At 38.9% G+C, this 16,063-nt stretch overlaps 1 protein-coding gene across 2 annotated transcripts; it reads right to left on the reverse strand.

Moving 5' to 3' along the window:
• Positions 1-315: 315 nt before the first annotated feature.
• GZF1 (GDNF inducible zinc finger protein 1) lies at positions 316-16,063 on the reverse strand. 2 transcript variants are annotated; one of them, XM_070732693.1, is made up of 6 exons: positions 15,982-16,063; positions 13,489-14,854; positions 8,670-8,764; positions 7,205-7,372; positions 4,345-4,502; positions 316-3,479 (listed from the first exon to the last, which is right to left on the reverse strand). In XM_070732693.1, the coding sequence occupies exons 1-6, from the start codon at positions 16,046-16,048 to the stop codon at positions 3,123-3,125; spliced, it is 2,211 nt and encodes a 736-aa protein (XP_070588794.1). In that variant the 5' UTR covers positions 16,049-16,063; the 3' UTR covers positions 316-3,122. The 2 variants fall into 2 exon arrangements, with proteins under 2 accessions (XP_070588794.1, XP_070588795.1); XM_070732694.1 differs by lacking the exon at positions 15,982-16,063 and adding an exon at positions 15,690-15,766.

A 16,063-nucleotide genomic window follows, 5' to 3' on the forward strand; every position in this document is an offset into this window, starting at 1 on the left:
CCTTTCTAATTATAACGAACTAAAAATTCTCCAGCATAGCTGTATCTTGCAACACAGTGGCTGGTTTTATTTTAAGACCTAAATGGCTTACAGATCCTTCTGTTATGGCCGAATTCACCCCAAAGAAACCACATTATGGCTTACCATGCTGTGAAAACACATCCTTTAGTAAAGAACAGTTCCATTACTTTTGAACACAAACAAGACTTCTTACCGTGCATATAAATTATGTTTACACATTAGTCAACCTTCTGGATCGCGATATTTTCCAAGAAATGTAACTTCTTTCTTTAAATAAGTAACTTGCAAAAAAGATGGAATTCTTTAATTTTTTAATAAGGCCAATCAATTTATTTAAGTCCATCTACTTTTACATATCTATACAGTATAAAATAATGATCCCTATCTATCATTACTTAAGGTTGAAATATACCCTACAAATGTATTGCAACTGGTCATTAAAATGCAAGTCAAAAGGAGCACATGGTATACAAAATAAATATGTAAATATAACCCCTGGATAGTATTTCTAAAAACATTCATTTTACCAAATTAAATAAAAACAGAAGAAATGACATAAAGCACTTACTACAGAGATTACCTTTAAAAAATTATACATAGGAGCTTTTTATTGCTTTTGCTTTTAAACAAAATATTAGGGCAAGAATTTGAAAAGCGAATATAGCAAAATTGGCCTAAATTATTCCTCCCCTCTACAAAGTGATTTTGAATTTGATGTTAGAAAAGAGAGGAAATTTTGAGGATACATAACTAAACGAATCCAAAACACCAATCTCCAATGCAGGAATAAATCAATTTTGAAATTAATGGAGTAAAAGCAGCTGGCATATTCTCTGAATCCACAAATGCCTTGAGAAAAATAATATCTTGCATGCCAAGTTGACTTATATGAAAATCCAGTCCCTTAAGACAAAAACTGTTATGCCTCTCAAATTTATTACATTCCTGTGTCATAAAGAGTGCAGGGCCCAACACACACATCACTAGTTGCACCAATTTCAAAAAGGGACCGAATATTTTAAAAATGCCTCAAAAGACTGATACTCGATGTCATGTGAACAAATTTCCACTTTTGAAATAGGATTTATCCCCACTTTATTGTTTTCTACATCTTGTAGCTCTTAAAGATGCCAAATCTTTAAGATTCCTACAAAGAATCTTCGAAATTCCTTTGAAAGAAAATTTGGGAGTGCACACAGAATAAGAGAAATTGCAACACTTTTAACTTGCACCTTAGTTTCCCAATGTAGAAAAACACCACAAACACCGCAATATACGTGATTTGGAAAGAAACATTCAACATTTTGGTAATTGTTAAAAGTAATTTTAAAAAATAATAATACTAAGGATGGTTTCTGAATATAAAACTTAAAACCCAGAATACTAGCAAGTTCAGGACATAGGTGGAGTTTCAGATTCACATAGGCTTTGGCACTTATTTCCTGATTTTAAAAGTAAAAAGGCACATTACTGATGCTTTTTGAGTTAAAGTTTTCATCTCCACAACCTGTGTGATATAGGAAATTTACTTTCACATTTACAGCAACTATTTTATCTTGGTTACACTGCAGGCCTCTCGAGCTATGAGCACTGAAACATAATTGGGTGAATCTCTTTGTAAAAATCTACAAATCTGCAAATAGTTCTTCCTATCTTCATTTTTGTTTTGCAATGGAAGTGGAAGTGTTTCATGCAAACATAACAAGAAAATTATATCCAGAATATTTCAGGCACCACTGCCAGAAATCTGATGATTTTAATTTTCTTAATTCAAAATACTATGGGGAAAGCAAGGTAAATTATCTACAAGATGATGTACCATCTTTGTGGGGGGAAATCATTTTTAATATCTTGGAGCAATCTGTCTGTTCTATGAGAATCCTGCCCATGAAATTCTTCAAGATACAGAACACACTTCTCCATATGCAAATACCAGTAAGTAGACTACAGCAACAACTGGAAAATAACTTCTGGGCGGGGCAGGGAACGGGAACTAAGAACCATGTGCAGTACCTTCTAAAGAGAGATGCTGGACAAAGAATGTGCAATAGGGAGAAGACACCTAGGTGGATGCAATTAAGATGATGAATTTATAAAACAGGTTGGAGATCTATAAATCTCTAGATGTTGCCCGATAACAATTCTCAGTCTCATTAATACAAATGCTGGTTGGCACTGTGATCTGTAATTCAGTATTATCTCTGAAAAACTCAGTTCATTACCTCTATAGTAGACATTACTATCATATGGACAGATTAGTAGGGGCTGAAGAAAGAGAGCGAGCAGGCTTCCCTCGTAGGGAATTTAGCTCTAGAACAAAGCTGCAATATTTCTTTTAAATCCATTTCCACGTTTTTGCCCCCCACAATCACATTATTTTAATGAAATGTCCATTCCTTTTAGAAAGCTAAGTCAACATCCAAATTGTAGGGGCAAACAAGGTGGTTTCTCCTTTCTCTCCCTCTATAATTGTACATACCAATTCTGGAGCATATCCAAAGCATTGGATGCAGACTTCTGACAAGTGCAAAAAGGCTACATGCAGGAAGAGAAACCCAAGACTTCATTGCAACAGCCAAGGGACATAGTTGGATTCAAATGGTGAATTTCCTGAATTTCATCAGAAGAGCAGTTCTGCAGTTTACAAAAACCGTGTTAGATATTTCCTACTATCTCAGATTTCTTTGAAAAAGAAATTACACTGCTTGGAGCCAGAAAGAGATTGCGGTACAGTTTTTCACATTCTTCTGCATACAATATGAAAACAATATTAAATAAGATTTTTTTTAAAAAAAAAGGAAAAAGGATATAATGCTGAGAACAAAAGAAAAAGAAAAATCTGGAATCAAACAGAACCTCCATTTCCTTTTATAGTGATTGGGATCTGGAACCTACTTTACATTATGCAGATAAAACATGAAAGTGCACTTTTCTTTCTGACAAAACGGGTTAAGTACTGACTTCATCCATTTGAATTCAACTAATTTGGGTAGAACGCACGACTCTTAACAGCACCTTTTTACAGGTCACTGTACTACAAGTGTTTTACACAATATAATGTAACTTTTCCCTTGTGGAACTTCTCCACCCAACCGATGGACCTATTCCATGTTCACCAAGTTGTGAAGAGGCGGTTGAAGTGAGTCTGTCTGGGTGTGCAACACTGTCAGATCCTGCAGAGCTTCTATGGGGGCTTCTTGGGAACTCGCTGCAGGCCTCAATTTACAGTCTGTTACAGAGGAAGATCCATTTTCATGCGAAGCAGTAATGCTTTCCTGAACGGCCGTCAAACTTTGATAGTGCCCATTTTCAGAGAATGACAGCAGCTTTTCGGATAATTTGGGATGAGGTCCATCGTATTCTTCATCAGGAAGCTCAGTCTTAGGATCCTCATCATTCTTTGAAGCACCTTCAACAACTACAAGGAAAGACTTCCAGGGTGTGTTCTTATCATGAATCTATTAAAGAAAAAAAAAAGATTACCCATACTAAATCACTCCTTAGTACCCACTGGATTCTACAGCACTTTTTGTAGTCTGAAGGGTTGTAATAAACAAACCCCGTGCACAAAGCATTAACTTTGATACAGTATGGAGGAGATTCTTAGTTAAGTAATAGCTAACCTTAGCGGGGGGGGGGGGTCATTCTCAAATACAGCAAGATATTTGGAAGAATTGGTTTATATTCAAGTAACAAACTCTGCATTAAAGAAAATTTAGAATTCAGAGAAGAACAGTGGCAATTAAAATAGTGTGAACCGAAGAAGGAGGACACATTTTCCCCAAGTAAATAGAAGGTACGCAATATTACAAGAAACTAAAAATAATCTCAAGTGTTAAAACTTGCCTGTGCATTTATTTAAGTGTAAATTTTTTTCTCCTTCAAGGAAAACTCTTGTGGGCTTTTTGATGTCAAAGATCAGGGTCTATGTTTGAAATTCTGTATCACACTTTGTAATTGTGTTGGGATTTTTTTTGTGGATTTTCAAAACAAGAATCAAAATTGTCACTGTAAATTCTGAAAAGCCTGCTTTGGCAGATGCCACCAATCAGGAACCCAACAATCCAGCAATAAGGAAGGTATTTCATCCCAAGGAATGGAAATACCCTCTGCTAATTTGTGAAAAGTTCCTTTTCCCCCCCATCTGTATAAACTGCTCATCCATGAAAAGTTCTTACTCTAATCTCATTATCCAAGGCAACCATATATATCATATCGTGGGACCCATACAAGGTAACCTTTCCTATCCTTTAATGAAACAGTAACATGTAACTGGAAGTACACATAAAGTGATTTTCACAAAAAGTGCTTGCTTTCTCTTACTGAGGTGTGACGCCGAAGAGTAGACTTGTCGGTAAATGTCCTCCCACAGGCATTGCACATGAATGGCTTCTCTCCTGTGTGGATCCGATGATGACGTTGCAGTGCATTGAGTTGAGTAAACTGTTTGCCACACTGATCACAGCAGTATGGACGCTCACCTGTAAGATAAAACACCTACAGAAATCAGGTGAAGTTTTGCCAATGAAATGCAAATAATAACCTGGCTGAAAGCCTTGGCTACACTGTTGCTGTGCTACTCAGCATGGTTATACCTCCAATGAAAACCAAAAACAAACTGTCACCAATTGGAGATTATAGAAAAAGAATAGGCCTAACCTCTTGAAGATTAATCTGGGGATGATTTTTTTTTTCAAAAGATGTAAAGAATATTAGCTGGTAATGCAGTTAGAATGCAATGAAATAGATTCTTATATACTTTAAAGAGGAAAATGCCTAAAGTTCTGAAGAACAGAATTTCTGGGAATAATACATGAAAGCTAAAGAGGAGTTGGAGAATTTGCAGGTATGCAAACCAATGTTCCCTCTAATTTTTTTTCGGGGTGGGAGGAAAAGTATAGTGTCTGAGCGGCAGTCCCCTTGGGACTGGGCGGCATAGAAGTACAAATAAATAAATAAATAAATGAATGAATGAATGAATGAATGAATGAATGAATAAATAAAATAAATCCCTACTTTTTTTATTAAAAGAAATTAATAATAAAACAAAACCAAACTCTATTACTATTAAAACTAAAACAACCAGCAAATCCAAAAACATAACTATTAATAAAAACAGGTGAGGGCTGGGTTTTTTTTTCTCTGTTATTATTTAAGGGCTTTTACCATATGCTTTAAATCAAGAGTCACTTCTCTCTCTGTTTCTCACTCTTTCCTGTCATTCTCTGCCTCAATCATTTTCTCATTTCTCTTCCCCCCCCTTTTTTCTATCATTTCTCTCTCCCTCTCTCTTCCTTCCACTCCTCTCTCTCTTGCTTTCTTCCTCTCTCTCTTTCTCACTCTCTTCCTTCCTCTCTCCTCTCTCTCTTTCTTGCTCTCTCTCACTCTCCCTTCCTATCTTCTCTCTCTCTTTCTCTCTCTCTCTCCCTTCCTTTCTTTCCTTCTCTCTTCCACTTTTTTCTCTTTCTCTCTCTCTTTTCCTTCCTTCCCCTCTTCCCCTCCCTCTTTCTCCCTCTCTCCCTTTATATTTATCTCTTCCTTCCTTCCCCTCTTCCCCTCCCTCTCTTTCTCCCTCTCTCCCTTTATATTTATCTCTTCCTTCCTTCCTCTCTTCCTCCCTTTCTCTCTCCCTCTCGTTCACTTTTCTCTCCCTTCCTTCCCTCCCTCCTTCTTTCCTCTTCTCTTTCCCTCCCTCTCTTTCCTTTCTCTCCACATCTCCGGCTTTGCTGACCGGCACAAGGCTCAAGCCAGCTGCCCGGGAAAGCCAAGAAGGTCCTCCTGCCCCCCCAGCCGAAAACACAATGGAGGTCTTCCGCCACCAGCTTGAGCCTCACATTGCTCTACCCCGCTTCGCCTGTCATCCTGGACCTCCGTTGTGTTTTCGGGGGAGAGCGACAGGAAAGCCCTGTGCCAGCCAGGAAAGCCGGCTTTGCTTTCCGTGAAAGCAGCGCGCCTTTTAAACACGCTGCTTTCTTGCAACTCTTTCCTGGGCAGGGGGGGGGAGGAGGCCACTCCCCCCCCAGGAAAGAGGTGCAGGAAAGCAGCGTGTTTAAAAGGCGCCCTGCTTTCACGGAAAGCAAAGCCGGCTTTCCTGGCCGGCACAGGGCTTTCCCGCCGCTCCCCCCCCCGAAAACACAACGGAGGATGACAGGCAGGACGAAGCGGGGTGGAGCAACGCGAGGCTCAAGCAGGCAGCTTCTGCGCTTTTCTTTCGGTGGAAGAGGAGGAGAAGGGGCGGATCAGGCGGGCGGGGGGCAGCGCCTTCTACTGCCGGCGCCTCCCCCCCCCCCCCGCGGCCTGGCAGGGGGATGGGGACCGCGCACCCGTGGAAAAGGGTGCGTGGGGGTATTTTGGGGCGCGCGAGTGCTCACGTGCACAGCCTACGGGGAACAGTGATGCAAACACAACACTAACAACCCCAAATTGTTAAAGCTATAAAAAGTAGCAGGAATCAGTGAAGATCATAAGCAGGTTTATAGATACACATATTAGAAACCTGAAGAAGTAAACGAAAGTGGACAAATGTTACTTTTAGGGACAGGAAATCCAGTCAAAAGCAATCAAGCAGAGGAAAACAAGACAAGGGGAGACCTATTATTTTCTGAAGAGTTCAAAGTATAAACTTAGATTCAAAGACATTGGGAATAAATATTTACAGTGCTGCTTAAAAATCTGCAAAACCATTTAAATTTTCAATATTTCTGCATAAATAACCTAAAACATTATGTGTTCTTTACATAAGTTCCAAACAACAATACCCAAGAAAACAGACAAAAATACGAGATCTGGAATCTGAAATTACTGAAGATATAAATAATTTGAGATAATTATTTATAACAAGCAATTCGATCTCAGCTACAGTTTGTTTTAAGGAAGAGATTACAGCAGTCTGATTCATAAAGCCACAAATGATGATTTATAAATCACGGTGATTGGTTGGGCAAAAACCCAAGGCAATATGGTATAATTCAGTATATTAGTGAATTCAGGCTGAAACACAGACAATCTGGTGACCTGGCAGACAGCAATAATGAAAACCTGGAAATTGTAAAAGATGCTACCATCGGCTGATAAAACTAAGGGAAACTTCAGAGAAACACTTTTAAATTTACCCCCCCCCCAAAAAAAAATGCAAAAGTTTTAATGTCAAACATTTTCCTAAATTGTTTCTGTAGCTTCTTACCTGTATGAACTTTGATATGCTGATAGAGTGAATTCCTCTGGGCAAATGTCCTGAAGCAAACTTCACATTTAAAGGGCTTAGATCCAGTATGGATTCGATTATGATGTTTCAAATACTCCTTGGAGGCAAAGCTCTTCCCACATGTCTCACACATGAATGGTCTCTCTCCTAGAGCATAAAAGAATTGGAAGAAAAAAAAGCAGAGACTGTTTTTTACTGATGCCAAGTTCAACCCACACCCATGAACATGAGTTTGCACACAAGGCCACCCATCTCTGCTTTGTCTATTACAATTACAGAAAACCAAGTTCTCCCGGAATATTTTACACTGACATCTCCACAAAGTTAACATGGCCAAAAAGATTTCTCTGAAAGGTTATTCCATAATTAATGGTGGGTGGGTGAAAACTTTTTATAGGCAACATTTTTAAAAGTATGAAATAAAAATAGTCTGCAAAACAATTCTTAACCTCAGAGTGACATCATTAGATTTTTATAACAGCCACAAAAAGCCTATTATTATCTCATACTCAAAATTACTCTAGGATTTAAGATTAACACGAGATTGAGATAAAACCACAGCCAATATTGCATTATTGGATTAAACTTGCCAGTTCACTAATGGAGATAGTTTGTACATATGCTTGATTATGCAGTAATTAAGACCAGCAAGGTTGCCAATACATATCCCTTCTTAACACAATATTATATTGTGGCATTTTCATCTATCTATCAGCATCTATCGAGCATCTATCTTTCTGTGCATTGTTTTAATGTTAAAAAATAAGAAATGTATACTGGTTTTGCTGGTTTAGCAGAATCTCATTAATGTTACTAACGTAGAAAATAAGGCTGTTTTCACATCATACAATGAACTACAAACTATCCAATTATGGTTTAGGCTAGCAAAATTTAAGGATCTATCCATATGGTTTTAATGGTTTCAGATTTTAAAAAAAAATCTATCCAACTGTGTTACTTGAGTGAACTAGGATTCAGTTAACCATGGGGCAAATCTTTATGTGAACAAAATATATTTGGCTAGTATAATTATTTCATGGTTTGGTGATACTGCTAACAGGGAATCTTTAAATAACAAATCATAACATTTAACAAAATATAATAATAACTTATACTCTTATCGGTTTTTTGAAAGTGGAAAACTGAATTTCTATTGATTCCAATAATAGCTATGAGCCATATAGTTCTAGAAAACAGACTGGACTATCCAGTGTAAAGGTATACAACATTTTTTCTAAATTAATGAGGACCAGATAATAATTTTAAATTTACAAATAATAAAATTTGACAGTCATTGAACTTCAAGAATATTAACCGTAACCTCCATCAACTCTTATGTATATTAATAACATACATCAAAACAGATTATATATTGCACATATAGGTCACTGAATTTAAAAAACAACAAAACCTGGAATTTAAAAGTGCAGTACTATCCTACTACCTGTATGGCATCTTTTATGGTATATAAGCATGTGATTTTGTGTAAATTTTGCTCCACAATCATTACAAACAAATGGTTTTTCACCTGTGTGGATTCTGAAATAAGAAAAGAATAACACAAGTTAAGACATGTATTATATTTGTTCCTCAGCATCACTGAGACATAAGTCAGCGGATAGCAATCAATGGCATTTACTAGGATGACTTAAGATTTCCAGTCCAGAATGGTGTTTGCTAAAATTGACTGGAAACTGTAATACCTAGCGTATCACTTGTGAATAATAATAATAATAATAATAATAATAATAATAATAATAATTTAGATTTGTATGCCACCCCTCTCCATGGACTCAATCCAACAGGTGGGGTGTACATAGATGTCTTCTATGTATATACTTTTCCAGTTGAGTGGCAGTGCAAGATGACCTTTCATATTAAAGACTTTAAAAAAAATAAAATTCAGAGAATAAAACTATAGGCGTAAGTGTAGGTATACTTCCCCCCAAAAGAGAGAAACCAGAAATAAATTTCAAAATGGACAAGAGAATTAAATTAAATTAAAAGTTGTTTTCTTAAAATCAAAAGCAACAGTGATCTAAATTAACCTACAATAAAAAAAGGAACAAACATGATTAAAATTTAACTTGGGAAATGAATCACAACTGAAAATCCCTTAACTTTCAGATTAATGTATTTTTGCATTTAGTACCACTACTATTGCAAACACTGCAAATATTTCAGGTTTCAAAAACTGGGGAAAATTACTTAAAGAAGCTATATATAGCAAATGCATTTTGATCTCCTTAAATAAAAAAATATTAATATATGTGGATTTTAAGTCATTTGCTCTCTGAGTCCAGGTAGTATTTCATACTTTGCCCCTAAAATAACTATTATTCCTGAATCAAGAAGCACGAAGGACCAAAATGTCCCTATAACTTTGTAATCAGATTTCACCAGATAATCTACTTTAGGAATAGAGGTGACATATTCAAACATAATTAAATTCTCAATTTTCTCTCCTATTTTACAAGGGTTGAATGAAAAGCAAGGCTTTTGATGTTACATAAGTTAACAGATGGCAATAATACCAGTGTACTAGATTAGATATTTTCTTCAGCATGTTTTTTTTTCAATTTTGTAAAATAGAAGCCTGCTGAGATTGTACTTTAAGTTTTGATTGCCAAAGGAATCCCTCCAACTGAAATTCACAACAAATGTAGATTGTTTAGGATGATTATTGTCTTGAAACGCTTACTGTGCATCACGCCTACTGAGCCAAAAAAGACACAGATGAGAAAGGCTGATTTGTATAATCAAGAACAAAGCACTATAAGTAACCTATGACAGCAACTAGTGAGCCTCACATGAGAAATGATGATAAACAGATCAAAGTGAATTGATGACTCAAAGGGACACAACCATAGCATTGTAAGAGGAATGCATGGGTCAGTCTCATTACTGATATACTTCAATACAGAAGTCTTCAAACTTGGCAATTTTAAGACTTGTGGACTTCAACTCCCAGAATTCTCCAGCCAGTATAGCTGGCTAGAGAATTCTGGGAGTTGAAGTCCACAAGTCTTAAACTTGCCAAGTTTGGGGACCCCTGCTTTAATATATCAGTAATGTGACCCACGTTACATGCAAGATGTGTTCCTCTCATGTTGATAATAAAGACAAAAGCTTTCAAGGGTTGAAATTTGCCAGCATTCGTCATCATATTATAAGAATGAAAATGAGGTAAAAATTTCTTCACTGTGTTATGAGCATCAGTGAAACATGGGGTTGTCAATGAGATTCAGAAATAAAACATAGGTTCATAGAATATCATTAAAAATACTTCCACCTTGAAAAAAAATTCAAAACACAGGCTTTATCAGGCAAACATAGTCATAGTGCTTTTCAGTCTACTTGTGTGGTATTATTTATGGGGATTTCCTAGACCCTAGCTCCAGTAATCAGCTCAAAATGCCTGGAGATAAACAAAAATTAAAACAGAGCTTGGAAGCACAAAGAGATATGGACTGAACTCTGTAGTCGTCAACCCCTTGGCCTCACCCATGGGCCACCCAAGAGACAATGGCAAAGTTTGATCTCGCTGTCATTAGCCCATCTGTAATATAGTTCAGACTTGGAATCATGCAACTTCTACCTTTTTCCACAATCAAAAGAATACCTTCATAGGCATCACTGTAACTCAAATGAAGAAGTGGGAAAGACTATTGGACTAGGCCAAAGGCACAATTTTTGTGTGTATGACGGCTTTAAGAAGCTTGTCCATCATCAGCAACAGTGTGTAATAAATAATAGCATTATGTGGAGACGTACAGGTCATTTCAAGGATGATTTCCCTGTTTCATTTATTAAAATACTCATTTAAACTCAAATTTATAGAGCCGCTTAGTTTTCATTCAACCCTTGTATTTATCCAAACAACTTCTCTTATTTCCAATAAGCAGAATCTTATCTCAGATGATTCACAGGCAAGGATCAGCAGCAGTTGTCTGCTGCTGCACACAGGAAGTATAACAACAACAATCCCTGAGGTAGCTTTCTCCAGTTCTATGCCCTTCCAGATGTATTGGAACTTTGGTTCCTGTCATTTTTAAATCAACGTGGATGTCAGTTATATCGCCTGGGGCTGGGGTAGGCAAAGTTGGCTCTTCTATGACTTGTGGACTTCAACTCCCAGAATTCCTGAGCCAATCATGCTAGCTCAGGAATTCTGGGAGTTGAAGTCCATCTGTCATAGAAGAGCCAACTTTGCCTACCCTGGCCTGGGGGATCATGGAAGTTGTAGCTCAACATTACAGGGACTGAATTCAGAGTTGCTCTTTAGGTTGCAAAGTAAATCTGCCTCACTCTCACCTTCTATGTACAAGTAGTCCTTGACTTATGACCACATTTGAGCCCAAAATTTCTGTTGCTAAGCAAGAGAGTTGTAAAATGAGTTTTAGTCCCCTTTTCCAACTTTTCTTGCTAGAGTCGTTAAGTGGATCACTGTAGTTGTTGACTTAATAATGCAGCTCTTAAATAAATCTGGCTTCCCTATTGATTTTGCTTGTCAGCTTGCAGAAGGTGAGCGCATGATCCCAAGAAACGCAAACTTTGCAAATAAATGCCAGTTGCTAAGTTCACAAATGTTGATCGTATGACCATGGGGGTACTACAATAATCATATGTGTGAAAAATGATTGTTTAAGTCATTTTTCCCCCAGTGCCATTATAGCTTCAAATAGTCACTAAATGAATTGTTAAGTCGAGAATTACCTGTATTCCTAGATTTCAAAGTCAGTGGGATACATTTTTGCTGAGGTGTTTAGTCTCAGTATCTCAGCCAGGAAGCCATGGAGAAAGCCATTCAGCTATGGTTCTAAATCCTTGCTTAACTAAGTACATGCAGCTTTCTCCTAAGCATGCCAACACTCCAACCCAACTCTTTTTCTACTTGCACAATCATTAACTGGTTGCCTATTTCATTCAAATGTAGAGTATGAAAGAAATTATGATCTATCCTCATCTAATTTGTAACCAATGGTTTGAACCTGAATTGTTTTGAAATCAGACTTCACCCATAATTCTCAGTCTAGGCAAAACAACAAATTGGGATCACTGGAAACTAAACAGATTCTAAATCAGAAACTAAACTAATCTGTGGAACAGCTTGCCTCCAGAGGTTGTGAATGCTCCAATGCTGGAAATTTTAAAGATGTTGGATAACCATTTGTATGAATTAGTGTAAGGTTTCCTGCCTAAACTGGGGGTTGGACCAGAAGACTTCCAAGGTCCTTTCCTTCTCTGTTATTACTATTATTATAGATTCTGAAATTCTCCTCAATCAATGCAGAGATAGCAAGAGACGACGACTAGCCAAAAAGGCTACGTTCATTTATCTCACATTATACAAAAGCTTAGTTTAGCCTGCAAACATGATGAAAGTTTTGCCTATCCCTTACATGTATTATTTTATTTGGCCGGCCATGACTGAAAAAGGATTATACAGCCAAGCACAGGCAGAAATATCTCTTTCTTAAAGACCAATCCAATTGCTTGTCTTTACCAATTACTTATTCTAAGCAACATTAGAAACATACTCTGGTTTCTTTTCAGAAGAAAAGATATCTAGCCAAAAGTAATTAGAAATGTTCAATCGGGATCCTCAAACTTCCACGGAGACAAAGTATCTGCTTGAGGTACAGCCAACTAAAGTCTGCTCTCTGAATGTTTAATATGGTAAAATGACTGCCAACAGCACTGATTATCTCCAAACTCATGTCAAAACGGGAGGGTGAAGGAATTGTAGCTCTGGCAGTTCCAGCCCATCTAGAGAGCACCAGAATAAGGAGGCTGTTTGAGACTAAATACTCCCCTAACCCTCCTGATTTTCATATATTACCTAGACCAGGTTTAATTTTGTATGAACTGGTTTTCCAACATGTGAGACAACCTGCTACAATTCTCCTTCTTAACTTTTACACGATATTGTATTTTACCTGTCAGTCTGTGACTGGGAATGTTGTTGTCATTCCTCACAACACAAGCACACTAATAATAGGACTCTAAATGTTCTCTGTTCTTTAGTTAAAGCTTACATTTATTCCAACGTATGTTACGGTGGCTCAGGAGCATTTTAGATTATGGCCGCGACCTGCCATTTCAAAGGAAAAACCCTATTACTGAACCCGCCAAAAGAGAAGTTTCAACCTATTCATTCCATTTATTTATTTTTTGCCCAGGAAAAAGCTGCCTCCTCAGCGAGGACATTAGCTTTCCCCCCGTAGATTTAGCTTACAAGGCCCCGTCCCGTCTGTTCATACCTCATGTGTGTTTTAAGTGCCGAAGGCTGAGAAAACTTAGCCTCACACTCTGTGCACCCATAAGGCTTGTCGCCTGTGTGTGTCCTTTCATGAAGCCTCAGGGCCGTTTTGGAGCTCAAACCCTTTCCACACTGGAGGCAGTGATGACGCTCCCCACCACCCTCATGAACCTGCAGAATGTGCCGCTTGACGTCCTTCTTGCGCTTGAACTTCTTACCACAGAGCTCGCACGGGAAGTGGCGCTCGCTGCTGTGGACGTGGCGCTGGTGGCTTTTGAGGTTGCACCGGTTGGCAAAAGTCTGGCCGCAGGTTTCGCAACTGTAAATGATTTCAGCTGCGATGCCATGGCTCTGCTTGATGTGCTTCAGAAAGCTCTTCTCGTAAAGGAATTCCCGCTCACAAGTACCGCAAGTAAAGTTGCCAGTGCGGTTCTTTTTATCCTCCTCCAGTTTAGTCAGGTTTTCTTCCCGGTGGTCCTCAGCACCATCAGACCCCTTCTCTTCTAGCTTCACGCTGTTCACCACTTGATCTTTCTCCTCCTCCTCCTCCTCCCCACCCTTTCCCCAGGGCCCCTGGTCTTTGAAAAGTTGGCTCTCCTCCACAACAGCTTCAGCAAACTTTTGTTGCTCTCGCAGGCGCCTTGTGTACTTCTTCTTGGGTATCTCCACAAAGACTTTTCTGCCAGCCAACCTGCCACTCGCCCGCCTGATTTTGGCACAAGGGACCTTCAGGGCTTCTTTTTTCTTGTCCATTTTTTCCTTTAATTTCAGGGTGGGGGACTCGAGGTCCGGTCCAGTCCTGGATATTCTCAGGGCAGAACTTGCAAAATAATCCACACTGTCCCCTTGTGGCTCAGTGACAATTTTGGGCTCAGTTAAAGTGCCAGGATGGGCCCTGCCATCCTCGTCGGTATCCTGTGGCTCAGAAAAATTTTGTAACTCTAGCAATACCGATTCAAGCATTTGTTTTTTTAACTGAAAGCAGGTCTCTGACAAATCTAAACATTTCAGTTTCTCAGCCACTTCCAGCATGCGTTGTACCCGGTCTTCTTCTACCTCTACCCGGGCTGTATAAACAAACTCCAGAAAAGATGCAAAGTCAGCTACCTGGACTTCATTCAGTAACACATTGGTCCTTGGTCCATCCATGCCTTTTTCATTAAGAAAGACTTCTTTAAAGAACTTGCTTGTGGCTGCCAGCACAGCTTTGTGAGCAACAAACTCTGCTCTGACACCTTGATATTCTACACTCACGGTGACATCACAAAGGTGACCTAGGAGACGCAGCTGGTGCATTTCATTCATAAGGTTGATTGGTGAGGATTTGGATTCCAGAAGAACAGCATTACTTTCCATCTTCTTCCTCTCTAAAAATACATTATTACATGTTAATAGTCTTGCTACACAAATGAGATTAACACCCCAAAGTAATGTTCTCCTAACCAGTTTGAAAAAAGAAACACCGTATTTTTCAGATATAAGATGCATCTTTCCTCCCCTCAACAAGAGGGTGAAAGCTTGGATGTATCTTATAAGTAGTTCAAAATCATTTTAAATAAAAATTGCTTAGAAATCCTATTATTTTAAGTATGTGCATCTTTACTATTGTTTTTCAAAAGAAAATAACCCACCTCCAAGTATTTTTTTATTTTATTTACATGCCGCCCATCTCTCAAGGTACTCTGGGCAGCTCACAACCAGAATTAAAACATTTATACATTATACATTTATAATGACTATTTTTTGTTTTTCTTTTGGGGGCGGTTAGACTTTTAAATTTAATTAATTGGATCTAAGATATTGTATATTATTCATTATATGTTGCAAGCTGCCCCGAGTCCTCGGAGAGGGGCGGCATAAAAGTCCAATTAATAATAATAATAATAATAATAATAATAATAATAATAATATCTTCTCTCAACTGAACTTCACTCGTTCTGTCTGCTGCCCTCCAAGACCTTTTAGCCTGCGCTAACTTGATGCCCCCAAAGAGTTGGGACTGCGTACTAGAGGTAGCACACGACCAACGGCTCCATGGGCAACTGGAAATTGTCCTCAAATATATTGGGAAGGCACCGAGGTTATTTGAAAAGCTCCGGGGAAGGAAAGCGGGAGGATCGTTTGGCCATCCGATTTTTGTTGTTGTTGTTCCAACGCAATTGATGTTACGCATAAATTACTCCCCGTCTTAGCTACGAATACCTTGCCAAAAGCTCACAGCCACCTAGTATTTGCGGGGGAGGGAGGACGGCGCCTTCCTTTGCGTCCTCCGGTTCCGCACCGTAATCTTTTCTGCACGCACACACACCAGGAAGGAGGAGAATTAACACAATAGGGGCTATCACTTTGTCTCGCTTCGGCCCCCCGCCCTTCCTAAAGGCAATCTCACTTCTTCACCCCCCACCCCACCCCTCACCTCCAGCCAACCCGCCAAAGAAGCACCCCAGACCGGCCGCGCCCCTCCCGATTCGGCTCTCTCCTCCATCCCACTCACCGGGCAACCCCCGCAGCTGGGCAGCCTCAGGGCAGGACGGCCCCTCCCCCCCGTCACGCTCCCACATCCGGTAAACGGCTGC

This window comes from Erythrolamprus reginae, chromosome 1 (genome assembly GCF_031021105.1).
Source record: "Erythrolamprus reginae isolate rEryReg1 chromosome 1, rEryReg1.hap1, whole genome shotgun sequence".
In the NCBI taxonomy this organism is placed as follows: domain Eukaryota; kingdom Metazoa; phylum Chordata; class Lepidosauria; order Squamata; family Dipsadidae; genus Erythrolamprus; species Erythrolamprus reginae.